Below are 22,622 nucleotides of genomic sequence, written 5' to 3' on the forward strand. Positions count from 1 at the left end.
ATTAGTGGCTTTGTTTCATGTGTTCTCACTGCAATACATGAATCACACACAATGAGCAGCATGTTCAGACTGATAGATATGTGACAGAGACTTTGCCTATTGAACACACATCTCTCCACACACACACACACACCCTGTTTTCCAAGTGTCCATGTTGGCTGCAACATCAACCACGCGTTGATAAAATGTAAAGTGTTCATTGTTGCAGCTGATGACACAGCTGTGATCTCTTTTTCCCCCACTCTATATAACCGACTCTTACAAGGATCACCCACACGCTGCTTTTCTATGCACACTTGCACATTACTGTGAGGTTTTTCGACTTCAGGTATTGTCATAGAAGCAATAAAGCAGCCACAAATACACACACTCGGTGCTTGTTCACTCACACATGCAGGACAGGAAGTAATGTTCTCTGTCAGGGATGTATAAACAGAGCAAGAGAGAACAGTGATTCTCCTCTGGAGCCCCTGTGCTGTATGTGTGTTTTCATTCATACGTCAGTAGGAAAGCACAATATGTTTCCCTGATGTAACACACTCTCTCCGTGTTGTCCTCTCCAGCGGGCCACACTCTGGAGCTCTTAGAGCCGCTGGTGAAGTTCCAGGTCGGTTTGAAGAAACTCAACATGCACGAAGAGGAACACGTGCTGCTCATGGCCATCTGCCTGCTCTCCCCAGGTACTGCTTTTGTGTGTGTGTGTGTGTCTGTGTGTGTCCATTTACACATGAAAAGCTTTTCCTGAAAGACAACATGTTCAGATTTACAGTACAGAGATATATAACATGGCATCAGAAATGAATATTGGGTTAACCTTTAATGACAAGTGAATGAACGTAATTGCCTAATGAGGCCATCAAGCAGCAGTTATCTGACTGTTTGTTTTCACCGTCTAACGCTAAGGTGAGTCATCGAGTGAGAGCCTCCTTCTGCCTCAAGGCTTGTCGAACATTATTCCACAGCGGCTCAAGCACCAATCCTTTCTAAATTAATAATATAGATAGTGATGAATACACAGCTTGCAGGCTCTTACAGTAATTGCATTATTTCAGTGTATACAAGTACATACTGGTCAACATCACTAAATTATTAAATACATTTGTTATATTCGTCTTTAGCCAAAGGCAAAAAAGAAATAACTCAATTAACTTGAACAACAGACATTAAACTACAATGAAAGGTCCATATATATGAACCAACCACAACAATTGTCAGCACAGTCTCCATTAGTGAGACTCTATTCATTTATATTTTTAAATACTTTGCCTCTACTTTTCATGACAGTTTAATCCTCAAACAAATTTGTGTGACATAAAACTGTGGAGAGAACATATGTTCTGCCGTTCTTCACAGATGATAAACAACTCCGACAGCGTTGTGTGTGTGTGTGTGTGCGTGCGCGCGCGTGTGCGCGCGCGCGCGTGCGTGTTAATTGTAAAATGTGGTTCTGAAGCAGAGGTTCCTTTATGTTCTGTCTCTCTGTCACAAACATCTTAGCTGTAATCCAATTTTGATTAAACTTAGTAATGTGGTTGGGGGTAGGGTCTGGTCCTGGGTTAATGATTTGTTTTCAAACACGTCAAAGGTCACAGTAAGAGATCAACGTCTTAACCTATTGCAATTAGTAAAATAGTCAGAGGTTTCACAGGTGTATTACCAGGAGGGAAAATTGACTATTACTTTGAAAAATGAGCAAGACTGATCAAACGAAAACATGGCTGCCTAAGCCAGGGTTTAGCAAATGTGGTGCATATGCTCTGGGGTCAAGTATTAGCTAAAATCTGATGTGCCCTGTTGATTGGTGTAAGTGGGCGTGGCCTATCACCTCTTTGATAACTCCAGATGCCTTTCAGCAGCTCTGATTAAACTCACTGGTGACATCATGTCCTGTCTCCTGAACATAGACACAGAGTTTACGTCACATGTGATCAAGTGGAGACAAATAATGGAACTTTGCGTGCTCAGTGAATGAAATGCATGATGAAATAGATTTGGCCTGAAACCAGCTCATTGCTGCTCACTAATTTGATTTATGTTAAATTAGCGGCTCCCCTCGGTTGAGCACACAGGGGTTAGAAGCTGCATATTGATGCTTTCGGCCACACAAGTTCCTTTGCAGCATCATTAACAATAACTACACCACACATATGCCCACAAAATAAATGTTTTATACTCGTCGGGTCCTCTCATTTTACAGTGGCATTATCATTGCATTATTTTTCTGGCCTGCATTGCTCTTTTAATTACCAAGTTTTAATAATTCCATAATTAATAACACTGATATTTAAATATTTCAATAATGTAGCACAGCACCAGCTCCACACTAAACAGAACGGATCCCATCTGATCCAAACACATTTATTTTGGTTTCTTCCAACTTAAGAATGTGCTGCCAACATTCATTGGACTTCTTTTAATTCTCTTCGGTGAAATTCGTTCTTGCAGCTTTGTGCTGCTTTGTGAGTGATGGATTTCTCCTTGGAGAGTGTCTGTAGAGGTTGACTTCATGTAACGTCCTTCACTCTGTCTGATTAGTCAGAAAACCACAGATAAATCCTTAATGCAAGTCTGTAGCACTCAACTGTCGGTCTTTCTATGTAAGGTTGATTGAACATTGAATTCAAGGACGTTTGCTTTCTACAATTATTGTTCTTCCTACACCTTCCAACCACAGCTGCAACTGTGTTTCAGCTTCTGTTCAGGGGCATTCTGGTGCTCTTGTGTTCTCAACCTTCTCTTTGTCGTCTCTCAGTCTGGTTTCTGACTTGTTGAAGTAGTTCCTTCAGTGTGGAGCTGAAGCATTAGCTTATCATGCCTACCCTTCATACCCAGAATAATCCAACTAGCAACCCAAATGGGACCTAAAACATAATCATGATGACAACTCTGTTGTGTATTTGTTAATCATCTTGTTTTTAAAAAAATGTAAACATTAAAAGTGAGCGACACACTTTTATTTCATCATAATTATTCCATATATTTACCCCTTTTAGAGAAACACATCTGTTACATCATTGTGTGAACAGATGTGAACTCAAGAATTGTGTATCTCAATCAGCATCAAATTGTGCCAGTTTTTGCTTAAGACGATGTACATGCAGAGTGCCACTAACATGTGAGTTCAGGTCTTATCTTATTTATCCTGCAATAAACACTATGTAAGTAATGACCAAGTGAAAGCCTGTAAATACAGGAATAGTAAAACCCAGTAAAAGCAGTATTTATGTTCAAAGAGTAATGGCAGAATAGAACATTTTATAAAGGAGCACAACAGAAAGAAAGTGGTTGTAATATTTTATAGTTTGTGCTGAAACTCTACAAACTAAATACTGTTTATTGTTTAACATTTGGGTTGGATCTGTTTTCATTATTAAAGTGTAGTTAAGGGAGCAGCTACAGCTACATTCAGTTTAACAGTGACCATTACGATAGACCATGATCACTATTCATTAACATTTAACATTTTGTTTGCAGCAATAGCTTAACTTTTGTGTGACACTTTCTTTCTCTTTCCATCCATCAACCCCCCCACCTCAACCTCCTCTTTCTCTTTGACCTTCTCTCCTGATGTACGTTCTCCTATTTGCCACCCTCTCCATTCTCCCATTGCAGATCGTCCAGGTGTCCAAGACCATGCCCGCGTCGAGCAGCTCCAAGACCGTCTGTCGGAGGCGTTGCAGGCCTACATCCGCATCAACCACCCGGGCGGACGCCTCCTCTACGCCAAGATGATCCAGAAACTGGCCGACCTGCGCAGCCTGAACGAGGAGCACTCCAAGCAGTACCGCTCGCTCTCCTTTCAGCCTGAGCACAGCATGCAGCTGACCCCGCTGGTGCTGGAGGTGTTCGGCAGCGAGGTGTCATAGCAGAGAAGGAGCCCAGCACGTACACCTGTACTCCCTCATAACACACAGGATGATTAACCAACCCTTTCCACCGTTTCCCCCAAGAAAACCTGGCATTGATACATCTCTGGACATGTGGGAGAAAGACGGATAATCAGACAGATGGTAACATTCACCTCTTCATCATTGGCCCATTCTCCTCCTCTTCCTCCTGACCTCTAGGAGCGATACTCAAATGCCTGGACCTCTGGATTTTTGGATTTATGACACCTGATGAGGCTGTGGATCTCTGCAGCACTTTGACAGGCTTTGAAAACACAGTACAGCCTCACATTTCATCGCGTCATGCAGCTGTTGTGATGTCTGGAACAGATTCGACATCCAGATCCTCTCCACATCCACAAACTCCAGATTTGCCTTCTCTCATCACCACCTTTCTCCACCTATCACTTCTAGATCTCTGCCATGTTTTTACAGTGGAGACAGCTTGATGGATGTGACTGTCACATCCTTTTATTTAACCATCATCTTTTTAACATCACTTCAGGTTCACATCAACAGCTCCATCAATTACCCATGCTGGCACTTGTGAGGGCCAGATAAATTTCTAGCAGTGTGACTACACTTGTGTTACTTAGTTCCAAGCCATCATTGATCTAGAGTTTGTCTACAGCAAATACATCCAAATATATTGAACATCAACATGATGAGCGATGGGGGATCTTATAATAATGTAATTAGGGATGCACCGATCTGACTTTGCCACTCCTGGTACAGATATTGATACCCGGGCCTTGGTTATCGGCTGATAACGAGTATCAATCAAATATCAGTGTTAAATTAATAAGTGACCAATCTAATTATCAGCTGAAGAACCTGTTAGTGTAGGAAGCATAAAATACCTCCAAACTGACCCTTTGATTTTGCCTCCCTCCATGCTATGTTAGTTAGCAAAATCGACTGTTCTACTGGCGTGCTGCTGACGCACGACGAATTGAACAGAATATATTGCTCCCATATATTGGCCCTATTGTCATCAGATCCCGATCCAGTTGGTCAATATCAGTGCATCCCTTGGCGTAATGGAAATACTTGGTTCGCTGTTTGAAAAGTACTTGGTGAGGATGAGAGTCCAGCAGGTGTGTTCTCCTGCTCAGCCCCGTGTCTGTGTGTAGGAGACACCTCAGATGGTGGAAGGAAGTCTTAAGTCGGAGGGTTTGGGTGAGATTTGGAGGATTGAGTGAAGGAGATGGGAGAGATGGAGGATGGAGATGCTACAGTTGAAATTTCCTGCTCACCAGACTAAAGGGAAATTATCACAAAAAGAATGTATGTATAATGCTATATAAATATAAATGATACGTATAAGCTTATATATATATCTATATAAATATATATATATAGATATATTTATGAGAGCAAAACGAGTTTGCTTTCATGAAGCTAATTGTTCTGACTGTTGTATAATGTAGAGGATTTGAAGGCCCCTCCTCAGTTGTGTGTGTGTCTTCTCTATGGAAAGACAGACGTACACACACACAAGAAAGCACTGAGAAGTGTGTGAGGAGTCCTTCTATTTTTGTGATGCGTGTACAGTGTATGAGAATATTGATGGACCACAAGGGGGTGTGCGTACAGGCTCTGACTGGGGGTTCAGTGCAGGGAAGCACTTTTCTGTTGGATTTTACTCGTTATTGGACCTGTGAAGTTTGTCGACCGACACAACGTCATGTTTCGTGGATAGTGATTATCCCAAAAAATAAGAAAATAAATAAATCTTTGTCCGGCTGGTTAGATTGCTGCTACGACAGTTAGAGCTAGATAGTTACAACTATCGGCTGTTGCCTCAGGGAAAAGTTTGTCTGATGATATTGTGTATGTGGTGTTTAGGCGTGTGTGTGGCGTAAGCTTACAATCATGAGACGGAGATTGTTTTTGAAGCTCTAGGATTCACTGTGATTTCTAATCATACTAAAAAACAGCATAAGTAAGCTAAAAGTCAAACTTTTTAAAACGATTACCCTAAGATTTTCATTCCCTAGCTTATGTTCATTAAAAATATAAACTCCTCTTATGAAATGGTTTGCATTATCGTTCAATGCATTAGAGATCTTAAAAAGTACATACCCATTAAATGGCTACATTTAAATAATAGTCATCGGTGTTAAAACATTGCTTGATTAATATGAACCTCAAGTGTAGTTTGGTTTTTTTCTTTCTTCAGGGCTAATTCAATATTCTACAGATGGTAGCAATATACAGTAGGAGAATAATGTATAGTCAAGTGTTTTTGAATGAAATCCTTCAGATGGCCATAATAGCAGGACAGAAATGTAAAGACATGAGAAAGATGCTTTTTGTATTCACTATAAAAACCAAGCCTCGTACCGTTTTGTCACAACCTATCATTTCAACACCAGCCGCATAAGCAAGGGTTTTAGGATGTTACTTTTCAACATCACTACATATCATATCACCTTTTCTGTTGACACGGTGCATGCTCTCCCCTCATGCAGGCCTGGATCGCCCCCTTGTGGATAAACCTTGTAAATACCACTTGCTAAGTCTGTACATAGTTAGAGATTAATGTAGGCAAAATACTAAGAGAATTCAATTGTTTGATGGAAAGATGCTCTGGAGATACAGCACTATATGCAATTAGGAGAAGGACTCTTAGGTTGTATTTAACTAGGACGTGCAGAGGTGGCAATCCTGGTGACGTGGCTAAGTTGTTTCAAGGAGCACTGAAGAAAACTGTCAGAATTAGGTTTGACCCTTTCACAACAAAGTCACACATTCAAATAAGATCAATGTCATATCCAAAAAGATGCAGATTTTAGTCCAACTCTTTGGTTTGATGCATAACATTAACATTAGTGCCATGCTCGGACTCAGAAACCTAAAGATTTCTACCTGCAAAGGCCCCATGTGACCGAACATTCCCAGTGGTGGTTGTGTTGTCCATTCCAACTGGCTGAGTCTCATGCATGCTCCACAAACACACACAACATTAGTGTGTTCAATCTTAACGCTCCGGAACCTGACAACTCAGTCCGTCGCCACAGGATGTGTGCCCTCTCTGTCCGTTCCAAGCTTATGGATGTACGTTCTATTCTCTCTCTCTCTTCTAAAGTCAATCGATAAGCTTTTGACAATTATACAGTATATCCATAATGTTTTTATTTTGGTGAAAATCTCTCTTCTTTTTTTTTTTTCTTCCTCTGTTTTGTTCTGTTCAAGATTGTCGATCAATGTGTTTCAGAGTTTGCTTTCTAGCTTGTGCTTGGCTCGCTGCACTGGGACGTCATTTAAATGAAGCAGGAATGAGCAAAGTGGACTCCTGGAGACTTTTCCAAGTGCAAATGAACAAGCTCCCCTTGTTCCCGTGATTTCAGCTGAGTGAAAACATAATAGCCATTTTCAAACTAACGACGTGGCTTTAACTTCATGTACAGACAGGGAAGGGACACTGGCAACCGTTCTTTCTTTTTTCCTACTGGAATAACTTGTCAGTGCGGCCATGTTTCACCTGGATCCGTCACCTGAGGGGAAGGAACACGGCAGAGCTGAGTCTCTGTTAATGGAAAAGCGGTCCCCAGCTCTGTATTTAAAATGAAAAAAAAAAGCTACATCTGCTTTTCCAGAAGCACGGTGTCAAACACAATCAAGTGATCATGAACTAACACTGCCTCAACTGACTGACACAGGATTTAGCCAATGGACACTATCGCAACAGCATGGGCGTGCCTCTTCATTCATCACCCAACCATCTAACCGCCTCTTCTTCTGCAATAGCCAATTACAGCAGGATTACTCTTCATAGCTTTAACTTGACAGCCATTCAGGCTCTGCTTTTTCTGGGAAACCGTGGCGCACCAAGGGCTGATGGGAGTTTGGCGAGACCGCTGCTTTGGGAATTCAACATTTTTGAAGACACGCATGACGACACAGAAATGGCTTCTTCTGTCCCTCCCAGAAAAAATGGACATCCAGAAGAACTGTGTATAAAATTTGCATAGAAGATCATAAGAGATACAAGTATTTTTTTCGCCACAGGCAGACGTAGTGACCCGGTGTACAGGCAGAGGGCGCAGTGACTGATGAGATGTCGCCTCCTAAAACCCAAAGTGTGACATTACTTTTCTCACTACTTTGTGTGTTTCTCTCGCATTGCAGCTCTTGAAATTTTTACAAAGTAGTTGTTGAATGACAAAAAAAGTGGACTTTTTACATATAACATCAACACCTACATCATCTGTTTCAAAAAGGAATGCAGGATGGGGTGATGGCGGGGAGAGTCTGCTCTGTTGCAAGGGTTCCGAGAGTGAAACCTCACCGATCTAACTTTGCTATGCTGCTTGTGAACACGTCGCTGATTCTCCTCTGTGGGTCATTTCTTAAATTTCTGTCATTTTTAGCTTGTTCATGGAGAACGCTGCGTCTGCATGACATGTCTGGCTCTTGCGTTTTGACACTAAACGGTAACACGAGGACAGTAGACGATGTTAGGAGATGTTAAAATGGACCTGAGCAATGTGGACGTCTCTCCCCCCTCTCACCCGTCCTCCCCTCAACCCAGGTCAGCAGCTCCACCTCAGTAGCCTTACTAACTGAAACCTCACTCAGCTGGAAACATTGAACAGATACCTCAGTAATTTACAGAATGACTTTTTACCATAGCTTTTAAGGGAACCAAACATAAACTCACACACACACACACACACACACACACAGACACACTACAACTCTCTCCTCAGTCTTTGCAGTGTTATGACGTCTCTCTCTCAAACACACAAACAGTAAACCAGTTGCCAGTTGTTTTATGAAGTAGAAGATTGTCCAGCAGAATCCTATTGCCAGTAGACCAGTCAGTTTATAAGTTGGATCCCAATGTTTCTAAATGTTAACGATCACTCTCCAGTTTTTCTGCTTTACTCGCGTGATCCTCGTCTCTGCCTCATTCTGTACTTTCAGTCTTTGTCGTCTCTACAAACAGGCGACGTGCCGCTAAGCTTCGGCTCTGCGTATAACCAAACATACTACCTCTCCCTCCTGCACATACATACAAGCATATGTTTTGTTTTTTTTGTCGAAGCATGACTTTTTTTTTTTTTTCATTATGAGGCATCCGTTTGAATTTTAACACTAATTTAGAGAGGATTTTTTGTGTATATGTACAGTTTATTCCTTTTTATATCTTTTCTCTTTTCAAATGCTGGATCATTTTTACCTCAGATCTCACTACAAGCCTAAAAATCTTAAAGTCAGTACATCGGAGGCCTCTTGGGCATCACCATCCAACTGGACTGGCATAAATACATTTTAGAGTCTCTGCATGACTGTGTTCACATAGCAGCTAACAGGGCCCAGATTTTGTGACACAGATGTGATATTTTCTAGCTCAAGGAATTCAGCCTCAATTAAAACAAGATGATGCGACCTTAAATAGAGAAGTTAACTAGATATCAGTATACTCCAATACTGTAATACTATTATTACTAATACTATTGTAATAGTCTTTACATTTGACTTATAAACTTGAGTTTGTAGTGAGACAATGACGTGAACAAGTCAGAGAGAAGAGCAGCTAAGGTTAAATATTTAATTACATCCAGGACACGGTTAGCTCAGTTACAGATAAAATATAGATGTAACATTAATGATACCTCTTTTACACCAAAACAAGCAGGTCCAAGCAACTTATTTAGACACAAGTAAACCTGCTCAAAAGGGCGAGTGACTCATTTGTCATTGCCAACATAGAAGTCCATCTTTCTTTCTTATCTTTCCCCTGGTGCGTCTTAATCGTCATCACAAACGCACCGAAAACGGAGAAGCTCTCTTGCCTCGCTGTCTTGTCAAATTAGAGCCGATTAAAACCTGTGTCTACTGCAGAGTGATTTAACCCCAAATTTAGATTAAATTACAATTAAAAGAGACGATGGGTTGAGAAAGTCTTTGCCTAATTCAGATCCCGCTGGGACAGAGATGAAAGCTGTTATGTGAACGCAGCATGAAACCTCAGTGGATGTGACGAGACGTGTGTCCAGACCAACGATGCACTGAAAGAATTTGGAGGAAACGGGAGGCAGGCGGTCCTGCCTCAGCAAAGCAGAGCCTTCAAAAATACTTTGAGGCTACTATACTAACATGTTATGTCGCAGTAAAATGCCACCTGATTGGCAGAGGACTCATTTGTTGTTGGTCTGATGGGACTCCGCAGAGCCGCCATTTGTTTCTCTGGGTTTTTTCTGTTAAGAGCTAAATCGATGTCACACAGTTCAACACCCTCCATCAGGAGTGTTCGAAACGCTCAGCTTGATGAAAAACGGAGGCATCGATACGTACTGATTCAAACTAAATAAAGGGAGTGGTAGTTAAACTTCGGTAGCTGCTCTGTCCTAACATCTGAAATGTAAAAAGTACTGAACCCGATGTCCTTCAGTCGGTCTTGTCTCACAGGCTTCCTGTGCGTTTCTCTGTAGCTGTTTTCCTTTAAAGGTCTGAAAGGCTTTGTAACATTGGGATCCTGTTTTAGATGTTCTAGATACAAATAGTGTGTAATGTAGTTTTGTTCTGCTCAGCAGCCAGATAAGTGTCACCCACCCACTCTCCCCCCGTTTCTCAGCACTCTGCCTTCTTCTAACCTCTCACTCAGCTTCCACATCACCAGGCCTTCAACACATATGCTGTGAATGACACACGGAGCCTTCAGCGATCACTCTTTGTATAATGATGATATCACCTCTCAGCTCACAGCATGACGACGTCACGGCTCCTCTAAGGTTCATTTAACACGATCAGCTGCTGTTGACGGACAGATATGCAAATATCACAGAGTTCATTCAGTGCGTAGAAATATTTCATAATGTAATGATAAATGTTTTTGGGGAATCAAGGTAGTCATTGGAAAGATATGGCACTTTGGGGAAAAAGATGAAATAATATGATGTGACACCCAATCTGCCAATATAGAAGAAAGATTATTTGTTGTTTAATGTTGATAATGAAATTAGCTGTATCCTGAAAAATGACAGACTGAATGAAAACAGACTGAAAATTGAATCTTAGATGGTTTGACAGATTTTTGAGTGATAGTGGCCGTAGTTAAAGTGCCCATATTATGTCTTTTTTTTTTTGTATTGTATAAAGTTAAAGAAAACCCCTTGGTAGTTACTTTGCAACTACGTCACCAAGTAACATGTAAAACTTGTTTGCAGTGGTGGTTCAGGTGTATCACCCGATCGTTACTGTAGCAACAGAGCTGATTAGGAAGCATCTGTGTAAGAGACGGAACATTAAGCAGTTGACCGATCACAAAAGAGTTGTTTCAGACAGGGCTGCAGCAGCGTAGGGTCTGAAACAAGTGACTGTATTTAGAATATTACAGCATGTAAAGATAATCTAGGAGACCCCAAATACAAATGATGAACCTGAATCTGTAAATGATACAATGTGGGCACTTTAAGGTCTTTGGCTCCTGCTGATTGGTTGAACCCAGCGAGAGCAGGGGGATAGAAAGTTTCTCTTCTGCCAGAGCAGATGAGCAGATACTCTCGAGGATACGTCATCATCTGTCGCTCTGGTTGCATTTCTCTGCTACCTCTTTAAATATGCGCTTGCTCATACACGCATGCACTTAAACAGCTGCACTCACACATGAACATACACTTCTGCTGACTGACTGAAAAGGTCGGACAGTGAACACAGCACACACTCGCTGATCAACCCACACACGGCGCACACTTGTGTGCACTTCTTTCTCCCTCACCAGCAGTTATTGCCAATGATGCACTTGTGTATTTGTCTCTAAATGCTCTGCAAAGCGTGTGATGTCAAAAAAAATGATCTGTTGTCATCTTTTTTTTAACTCTGATCTCTATAGTAAGACCTGGACTAGCCAGGTGGTTAGAAATGAATTGAACATTAATTAGTTCAGTTCATACAGAAAGTTTCATGTCTTTAAAAAAAAAAAAAAACATAAATGCACATATTGCTCAGCTCAGTTGTACCTTGGTGTGCCTAGAACCCACAGCCTTATTTTGGGACAATATCAGGGGTTTTAAAGCAGAATACAGGACGATCCGCCCTCGTATTACTGGTGACAGTTTCATTGAGTTTTAGTAGCTGTTTTTCCTCTCTTCATATCCACACATTTGTTAATTTCTTAAATTGTTGTATCAGTTGTAGGAGTCAGCAGTAGCGTGCTCGTGGGAGGTGTTGTCTGTGTGTTTCTCTGCTGGTTGTTCTTTTATTTATTCCCCTTGATTGTTTTCCCTTTTTTTCCCCAGAAACATATAAACCCTATCTGGTTTCTAAAAATATACTCGTTTTGATTCGTGCTGATGCAACAGTTTAAAATGAAAGATTTTGATTAATTATAGAACATCCAGCAGCAGACCTCTGGCCTCCCACAGCACGGCCTACTCATCATTAGGAGAACAAAATCAGAAATGCTTCAAATCAGAGTTTATCTCAGTAGAGTCCCAAGATAAGATACCTTTACCCTCACCCATGCACACCACATTGCAGTAAAACCCACCAGACCTCAGTGCTTCTAGCAGAAACTCGTCTTTTAAACATATACAGTTGCCATGGCATCGCTGTTGATGGCATCATCAATAGCCCCATACCATAATAAATAGTGTTATACATACAGTACCTTAACCAATGTCTCTCTTTGTGGTTAAAAATCACCGCCTGTTTTTTGTGTTGCTCTTTTTTTCTTTTTTGCTCTTCTCTTTGAAGTTGATCCATTGTACTTTGATTACATGCATTGTATGTAGTAAAATACTGATGATGTTTTGGGGAAATCACAAATAAAACAGCTGTACATAATGATGCAAAACGCCCCCGGCCTCCCTGCTTTGTTTGTGCTTCGTCTACAGCTCTGGTTTTGTGACTGTGAAGGAGACGCCTGGTTCACCCTAATGATGAAAGCTAGTTTTCAGTCTCAGTTGTACACGTGTCAACAGAGCGGATGTAAAACAATGTATCCGTGTTAACCCACTGGGTATGCTACAAAGCATGGGGACTATTTCTTTGGTAACAAGTTCCCTTCAGACTAATTATCTCAAACACATTCTGTGCTTTGTGAACACAATATCTCAGGAACGTCTCCAGGGATTCTCTTCAAATTTGATGCAAATGTTAACTCGTACTCAAAATTGAACTGATAAGATTCGTCTGGTCGTAGGGCAAAGGTCAAGTTCACAGTGACCTCATGTTCATTGTGATTGTGATATTTCAGAAACACACAAAGCAAATTTCATTACATGTAGCACAAACATTCAGTAGAATTTTAAAAAACTGATTCGATTTTTGGATGACAAAGTTCACGGTCACTGTGGCCTCACAAAACATGTTTTTCTCCACTTGAACATGATATCTAAAGTCCACCTTCAGGGAATTTCCTCAAGTTTTGACTGATTTAGGACTGAATGAATAACTGATTACGTTTCAGTGGTCAGGGTGACGGGTTTGTCCCGGGTGTGTCGGGTTCCTGATGATTTACAACCCAAGCCCTTCTTATGAAATGTGTTTCCCTTTAATTGACCTTGAATCTTCATGGTCTCATTCACAGAAAATGCAAAAATAAATATGCGAAGGAGATTTTTAATTCATTTAATTCTATAGTTCTTTCAAACATTTGATCCAAAACAGCTAAATATCAAACCAGGAAAAAATTAGCAAATTGTATCTGAATTTCCGAAAGATCTGCCAAAGAATATGAAATTAAATGCTCAAACTTCCTCTGTGAAAAGGCTTTAGAGTTTGGTCATTTAGATACACAGTGGTTGGAGTTGTCTGTTCCTTTAAACCATTCTAGGAGAAGAACATTTAGAGAGCTCCAGTCAAATCCCAAAAACATGTGAAAACCATGATGAAAATATGACATTTCTGTTTGTTTCATGTGTTGATTTGATTTAATTTAAAAGAAAAACTAGTTTCCTGATGGCTCCACACAAATCTGGTGCAGGTGTCAAGGACCACCACCCTGTTCATGAACCCAAGACAGAAGCTTGTAATAAATGTGTGAGATCAATGATGGAGCAAACAGAATCAGAGTCACAAAACAATATAAATGTGATTATCAGATCGATACTCTGCACTGATGTGAGGATGATTCCTGGAGCACAAACAGCCCGACGTCCTCACAGGTGATTAGAGCTCATTAGGGACATCACACGCAGTAACTTTATTAAGATTTCAGGAAGTGAGCAAACCGACGGAGCGGCTGGAAAGTCTGATTCCAAACTGGGCATGTTGACACTGTAAATACTCAAAGCAATAAAATCACAAGGTCTGTCGGAGGGTCGATACCTGAGGGAGTAGAAAAGGAGACGACGTGGTACCTAACACTCACAGTCTGCAGTTTGATCTCTTAGCAACATCTGTCCAGGTGAGTCTGGAGTCTGGTTTTTCATTTGAACCTTTGTTTAAGCCGAGAAAATTTTGATTTGGTGTTTTATTGATCTAAGACAGGCAGACAGCTTGTTCAGTGGAGAGTGGTTATACAGGCATGGGGGAGACAGTCTTTATTTCTTTTTATATTATTTTTCTGGAGCATTTATTTAAGATCACCTTTCAACACAAAGTTGGAAGAACACTGTTTTCTAAAATACCATATTCATGCTGTTGCTTTGTGATTTATCTTTAGTGAATTTAAGAGGACTTAATTAAACACGGAGAGATCAAAATTCCTTTCAAAAATGTACTTGTCTCTTCAGGAAATCCTCGGATCTGCACCACCTTCATGATGTCTTCCGTCAGTCTGACTCAGGTGTTCCTGCTGTCGGCCCTGCTCCATCTCACCACGTCACTTCCTGTCAGGTAAAACATCTCTTCAATCTCACACACACTGCTGAGAAGTCCAAAATCTAGTACAAATATATATCTGGAAGAACTGCAAACTTCAGCCAAAGAAATCCCCTCATGATTCTTCAATATACCATAACACACTCTGCTCACACATTTGATCAAATAGCAACAAGTTTTTGATGCAACTTAATGTAAATCACTTTGAATTGCTTTGGTAAATTTAATGTGCTAAACAAAAAAACCTGCTGTTCATCTTCTTGTTGTGTGACGTCAGGAATGAAGACGAAGTGGAGAGTTTCCTGACCGAGATCAGACACCTGAACACACCGTGGTCTCTGACAGGGATGAATTCTGCCGACACACTGCTCGAGGCTAGACTCACGTAAATTTACACACACACACACACACACACACACACACACACAAAGAAATCAATAAATAAACTTTCACACTTTCTTTGTAAAGGAATAAATCCTCCTGCAGAGGTATTAGGCACAATTGCTACAGTCTGAGTTTAACATGACCCTTAACGCTGCTATAGTCAATATTTTTATTAAAATAATGTGTACTGCTCAGCAGCAAACAGCAGTCGGACACAGTTAAGAGGCCAGCGGGTGAATATAGTGCTGCATTAAGCTGCTAAACAGCAACATGTTCCCCTGAGGAGATGGTGGAGACCAAAAACAGAGCGAGAAAGTAGCAAATATTAAAGGAGAATTCATCAGTTGGACACAAACAAGACACAAAACAATCAATCATATTACTCTGTTGTCCAAATTTATATTAAATGTCAAATAGACTTGCATGATTAACTTTATTAACAACTCGGGGAAAACTCAACTTTTCTTTCGGAACTACAAACACACTGAATCATGTTGCTGCAGCTCTACACAGGAAGCTATGAAGTTTCCAATGTTTTGAGTGAAACATTGTAACAGACTCCATGTTTCTTCATGGCTTCCTCGCTCCACCGACACACATTGCATGCAGATTAAAACAGCGGCTTGCTTTAGTTTTTTTGTGTTTAATTTAAGCGAATCAGCTCTTTACCTTTTTGACTTTTCTCCTTTTCTCTCACTTTATTTTTCACTTTGAAGAATCTGAACAAACAATGTGAATCTGTAAAAAAAACCTAACAGTTGTTTTAAGACAGCCATGCAAAGTTGGTCAAATATCCTTTAAGAAAGACAATAAACCACAAATCCAACTCGTAATGAGGGAAAAGTTTAAGATATGTACTTTAAAATTCTAAAATTCTAATTGCCATTGATCTGATTGTCGACTTGACTGTGTTTCAGGCATCTGCTGTCTGCAGGTCTGGACCGCAGGAGGCAGCTGGGAGACATCGAGTTCTCCAACAGATACGCAGAGTTTCTGCGATCTAAAGCCAAACACACCTCCATCTGCTCCTTCCTGCGCCGCGTGAAGAAGAGGTGTGACACTCCAGACACCAGAGACACAAACATGGCTCCCTTAAGGGCTGGGTGATAAAACCATAACTTTAATTATCAGAATATAATTACCATCAATAACAATGTAACAAAAATTCAATATATATCGATGTGTTGCTGATGTATTGTACAAGCACAGTGAGCAGGTTGAACACATAATTGGTTTTAATGATTGACCTAACATTTGTAAAATGTTTTGCTGTTTAGCGAAGAAGAGAGTTTAAAACCAGAAACTTCACTCAGGAGCAAAAATTTGTCTTTTAAATAACTTTATATTTATCACTACAGTTATCAATATTGACTGATTGATGACCAGCCGGCCCTATGTCCTCATCTCACTCTCAGCGTTTTGGTTTGACTTACTTATCTCTCTAAAGTACATTTTCATTTTGTCGAGCTGCAGATAATCAATAGAGGAGATGTTGACACAGATGTTGATCAAATATCTGGGCTGATTTCAGCAACTACAATTCACAAGCAGCATTGTGAGCATTGGTGGAGTTTCTACCTGCAGACATTAAATAGTTAACTTATCATGTTATTATATTTATCATTATTTATAGTCAGTATTCTCCTGAAAATATAATGCATCAAAGGACAGTTTTGTAGTAAAGGAGCAAAAAATACATAAATCAAAGTAAAGATCACTCTGCTATTAATTTCCATAGCCCCTAGTCCAACCCCATTTTAATATGTCCTTAACTTATATATGAATGCAGGAAATAGCTCTCACATATTTGTTTTTGTCCACAGCGGAGGAGACGTGGAGAGAGTGAACCTCCTGCTCCAACAGTTCATGTGTGAGTCCGTCTACAACAACTGGCCGACCGACCTGTAGACGACACACAGCAGAGCCAGAGAGAGAGAGAGAGAGGATACATGGGTGTGAGAGGGACGGACATGTTACTGATGTATGTGAAGGTGGAAACATGGAGGTCTTTGTAATTAAAGGAGGTTTTATGATTTACTGTGGGTGTTTGGAGTGTTTTATGTGAACATTAACAAGGACTATTGTAATGACTTCCTGGTCACTGTGAAGGAGGCTAAATAACATAGAGGCTATAGAAAAATATACTTTAATCAATTAGTGGTTAAGTGCAACATGTGCAGGGATTTACCCGTTAGTAAAAGTTTATGTGTCAACATGAGACTCACACTCACATGACAAGAACACGGAGAAGAGATCACGTTTCTCCTGTATTAGCTTCACGACACTGGCTTCCTATTTTTCCCCCCTTATTTTATTTATTTTCATTTATTAATAATTTTTATTATACTAATTTACTTTCATTACTCATTTAATTATTTTACAAATTTTCATTCATTATTAATCTTTATTAAATTTTATTTAGTATAATTTTTTTTATTGTTTATATTTTCTTTCAATCTTATTTTTTAATTGTATTAATTGTTGTCATTTTGATGAGAAAATTGAAAATAATATGAATGGATTTCCTTTGAGTGAGCCAAAGACCTGCACTAAAGCCAATACCTGAGACACATGAGCCTCCTCTGCCTGAACCTTCAGTTTCATAGATCAACTGGTACATGACTTTCAATACTTTATATGTTTTAACCCTCACACTCAGAATTTAACACAGATTCAACAAACGCTTCTAACTAGGTGTGTAGAAGACCTGTGTGTTTTCATCCCAGAGGCTCATGCTTCTTACCATACAGCTGATAGTAGTCATTCATACTCAGATGTGCAGTTTGAAGTGGTTAAACATGCTGCACATGCATGCCTGTGGCCACTAGAGGGCACTATGATACATGAGGTAGCCATGAACCACTGATAGACTTTTAGAGTGTCTCTGTGTTTGAATATGAATGTACATACGGAAAAAGCTCGACCCATATTTTTCTGTTTAACTGCTTATTTCATGGCTTCAGTCACAATTTTGAATTGTTTAGTCCAGATTAAATTTCATTAAAAAGTAGAAGCTGATGAAATGTTCGATTTCTGGAAATGCTTCAGTCATACTTCAGAACAGAATTGTTCATTAACACAGTGTTTAGCAGAACATGATGAAATGTAAAGGAACCTCTTCGCTGTTGAATCTCACCAGCAGTTGACCAGCAGCTACTGAAATACATTTCAAGCTTTACATCAAATACTGTATGAGCATTTGCAGCAGTGGTGTCTAACGTATGGATCGGGACCACCCATGGATCCTGAGAGGTCAAAAGCTGATTAAGGGGATGAGAAAACATAACAAATTTACAGCTAATGCTACACAAAGTTAATTTTTTATTATTATTAATCTTTTTTTTAAATTTTAGCAAATTTTCTTGTGAAAAATCTGAACATGTTTAACCCCGTCAGGCGTCTGAAATATATCAAATTAAATATAATTGGTTGAACTGCCTGTAACTAAATGATACAACTACACTGAACGTTTTGTCAAGCATCACGTTAGTAAACATTGAATGGCTCGTTGTGTTGTTATTACAGACCCTAACTGGGAAGTCTTCCACTGCTTTTGTTTCGTTTAAATAGTTTGAACTATGATTACTTTGTTTTTCACATAAACATCCCATAACTTCAGGTTTAAAGTATTATTAAGACGTTAATGAGCAATTTCGTTCAAGTCAAATACAACTATCTTGCTCTCTTTAAACTTACTGTTCTCTTGGCATCAATGTTTCTGTGATGATCTACTTAAGTTCTGTTATTTGAATTGAGCAGATTTAAAGGATGTTTGTCTTCTGCAAACTGTAAAATCATTGTGCTGTCCACCTTCATGTTTGTCCTTTGAGTACAGAGACATTTTGAATTGTCATATTGCCTCATCAACACTTCAGCAGTTAAACTCTGTATCACAGGGTGTTATGTTTTATCACAAATAACAATTTTCACCCTCATCATTGTCCTCTGTATCTGTGTCGGTCCTCACAGTCGTGTCATGTTATTCATTAATAAAGTTCTACTGATCTTCTCTCACTTCAAACTCGTCACTACCGAACATGATCCAGTAACGACATCCCATAAATATCCCCTACACTTGCACTAATGTCGGCTGAACTGGTGAAGTATCATATTTTCATGATTCTTGTTTTAGTAAAGTCCTTATTGTTTCGCTTTTGTTTATTAACTCTTTGTTGTGTTTGATCTTTTTGTTGCTGATTGTGAATGTCTCCCGTTCTGAGGTTTCTTCTTGAAAAAGAGACAGCAAATCTCAGTGAGATCGTTTGATTGAATTAACATTAAATAAATAAAAATTCTTCTTTCACACAATTTCAGATTTAATTTCTTTATTTAAAATGTCACCGACCCGGGACAATACAAGTTATTGTTTGAAACAACAGACAAACTGGTTCTTTGTTAGTGAAGGCTGTGACATTTGTCTCCTCTCACTGTGTCAATGTGACATGATGAAAGGTGAGAGAACAGTTCGTTTGACACCATGTGCAGTGCAAAGAGAGATGGAGCGTTTCAACAAGCGAGTCATTATCACTTTAAACCTCTCTTTGATTGCAGATCAATCCTCCTCCGAAGATTTTCCAATTTGTCTGTGTGATGACTAACCCCACCCAACCGCCGACTCTGCACAGAACGAAACAAACGCACAGAGAGTTATCTGCAGACCCTGACATGACCCAGGTCTGGGAGGGAGGCAGGGGGGGTGACAGAGAGCCGGGCCTGTCTGTGATGGGAGTCATCCAAACGTCATTAGGACAATCTCCTCCATGTGACCCCCGCAGGAGACGCCTTGCATGCAGGTCCGAGGACTTCCTGGACAGAGTGACAAACAAGGAAGAATGGGGAGCGAGGGCAGGGGGTGGAGGGAGGGAGAAAGAGAGATAGAGCAGAGCAGTTTTGATTGGCTAATGGGAGTTTGGGAAAGTGGATAATTTAGTGATTACTGACTAAATCAGTCACATGACAAACCTTACAACAGGTTTTTGTATCGTCCTTTGTGCTAATGACACATCTCCTTGTGGTCGGGCGACTGAGCTCTCAGGCTTGAAATAGAACTTCCACTATGTTGCAGTCATTGTGGTTTTCATAAAAACTGCTTCTCCCACATTAAGTTTGCCTCCGACCGCCAACCAGACACTAGTGGCTCGTGCTGCACTGTGTTGATTGACTATTTTATCAGTGGCTTTCACGGCTCATATAAAGGTAGTTCCAGCTGGAGATGAGCAGCAAGCACCAGGCGTCTGAAGTGTTTCTACAGTCACATCGCTGGATAATTCGGAGCAGCCATGTTGGGAAACAGCTCTGACACACAAACACACCTACATGAATAAAACGTGATAAATATCCCCAACAGCCCTGTGCAGTCACATCCTGCTCATGGTGACATGCTCAGTATGTCGCAACACGACAAATGCTGATCACAACTGGAGATTTAAAAAGTTAGGATCATGAGGTTCTTGAATCAATCCCAGGTTCAGCTTTCGCCTGCTCCTGGACGAGGGAGGGACACCGGCTGCTTTTTGGATGCAGGTACCAACAGAATAAAGTCACTGATATCTTATCTAGGATCTTTATTTGACAGTTTTAGGCCAAAAACATGTTTTTTGTTTCTGAGAATCTCATCCTGACCTCGTTAAATACAAAATATTCCTTCAGTTATTATATGATTATACATATTATATGAAGGATGAGGCTGGAGTTCATCTTTACTTTTCCTATTCAACAAGTCCTCATAGAGAGCACAGCCAACAGCGTGTTAGTCTTCATTACTTTTAAACCTCCCAACCCTGTCTGTCCCACTCTGCCCCACATTCAATCCAAATCAAGACATGAATGTTAAAAAGTCTCAAATGTAGGCTCAGTAATTTTCTATACAACCATGACGACCAGCATCTCACCAACATGAGTAAATAGTGCATTTATTGGGGACTGTTTTCTGTTGCGGATTGTTACACATTTGGGAAGTGATAAAACTTAAAGATGATGTGGCTGAGTGACACAGTGTAGCTCATTGGTTTGTTTTGGTCAATGTGTCTGAGCTCTGTGGCACAGAGGAATATGATATACTTATATAACTTCATCAAAATATATTTCATATTCATTATTATAGTAAATAAAAGAGTTGGGATACACAGACAATACTTTGTGGATGTGGTTTAAAATGTGAAAGATATAGATTATCATCAGTTGAATTCGCACCATGTTACTTTTTAGCCGGCTTCTAATGTAGCATTAATATAAACTGAATCATAGATGTGTTTTTTGTTTAAAATAATCTATAGACAAGCTAATAAACTGAAAAACAGACCCGCTTTATTTTTGTATGTTACAGTACACTTAAAAGCAAAGGAATAAATAAGATAAAAAGACAATATTGGCCCCATGTTTGGGTTCTCTCCTGAGAGGGGAGTCACTTCCAGTATTTCTTACTGTTTCATTTTCACTTCAGCACTTCCCCGTCAGGAGAAATGTTTCAGTAGAACAGACTCTGGTTCCTCCGGCCAAGAGTCCGACATCCACAACTGCTGCGGCAGACAAATGGAGAAGGAGTTGGTTCTTCAGCGCAGCATTTATATTTATTTCTCAATAAATATAAATGGCTTGCCATCTTCACACAGTAGATGTAACATAGAGTAATATACACCCTGCTCCTCACACACACACACACACACACACACACACACACACAAGTCTAACCAGGTCCCAACAACAAGATGTGAGAGGAGCTCACTTTAGCTCTGTGAGGAACAGGGGAAGTGAAATTAAATGTTAACTGTTCAACATTGATTTCCCCTGAAAATGTCACTTTGAAACTGCATAATTATTATAATGCTCTAGTGACAGTCAGCAACATTTTTATTATGGCATTCAAACTTTGCTCTGATCAAAAATTATAAAAGAAAATCCTTAAGAGGTGAAAAAGTGAAGAACTTTCTGTTACGTTCAATGGAGGTTCGGACCCAGAATGCAGGACAGACTCGAGGATGCAGTTTAACAGTTTATTGAAATAAAGGATAATGGTGGGATTCACGGCATTCAATGTTTTCAATTCTTGAATATATTATAGATATAGATTATAGATAGATTTCACCATCAGATAAATGTCAACTAAACTAAAAGCAAACAGCCCCTGACTGTGCAGCATGTGCTGGAACTGGAGGACCCTCTCATGGATCTGTTATGATTTACCATTATTAGACACGTGTTTTTTTTATAGAGGGCTACGATTTTTGCGATGTGTACAGGGATCTGTAAATGTGTGCGTAATCAGATTTGTAAACGTGTTAAAAATCTGTAAACGTGTTATGAAGATTTGTACATGTGTGGACATACGACAATAGATCTGTGAATATGTAGAAAAATCTTGACATGCTGACATAGATACGAGCGGCTGAAAGGTTTTAGTGTTTTGCTTCAAGTGCTGTAAACACAGACAAGTTATCAGTTACAACCCTGATGGGCCGCACAGTGATTTGTGATTTTTATGACACTTCTGTCGTGGCAGATTTGCAAATGCATGTGGTGATTTAACCGTATTACACAAATAATGTTACTACCGTATTTTCCCAATATTTGTACAAT

General features: G+C 39.9%; 1 protein-coding gene across 1 annotated transcript in view; it reads left to right on the forward strand.

Moving 5' to 3' along the window:
- Positions 1 to 12,696, forward strand: part of LOC118110734 (vitamin D3 receptor A) — an 81,474-nt gene extending 68,778 nt beyond the window's left edge. Inside the window, exons 9-10 of the mRNA XM_035158745.2 lie at positions 564 to 680; positions 3,613 to 12,696. Coding sequence (XP_035014636.1) covers positions 564 to 680; positions 3,613 to 3,866 — 371 coding nt within the window. The 3' untranslated portion in view covers positions 3,867 to 12,696. The remainder of the gene's footprint in view (positions 1 to 563; positions 681 to 3,612) is intronic.
- Positions 12,697 to 22,622: the final 9,926 nt, after the last annotated feature.

The sequence above is a fragment of the Hippoglossus stenolepis genome, chromosome 6 (assembly GCF_022539355.2).
Source record: "Hippoglossus stenolepis isolate QCI-W04-F060 chromosome 6, HSTE1.2, whole genome shotgun sequence".
Taxonomy (NCBI): domain Eukaryota; kingdom Metazoa; phylum Chordata; class Actinopteri; order Pleuronectiformes; family Pleuronectidae; genus Hippoglossus; species Hippoglossus stenolepis.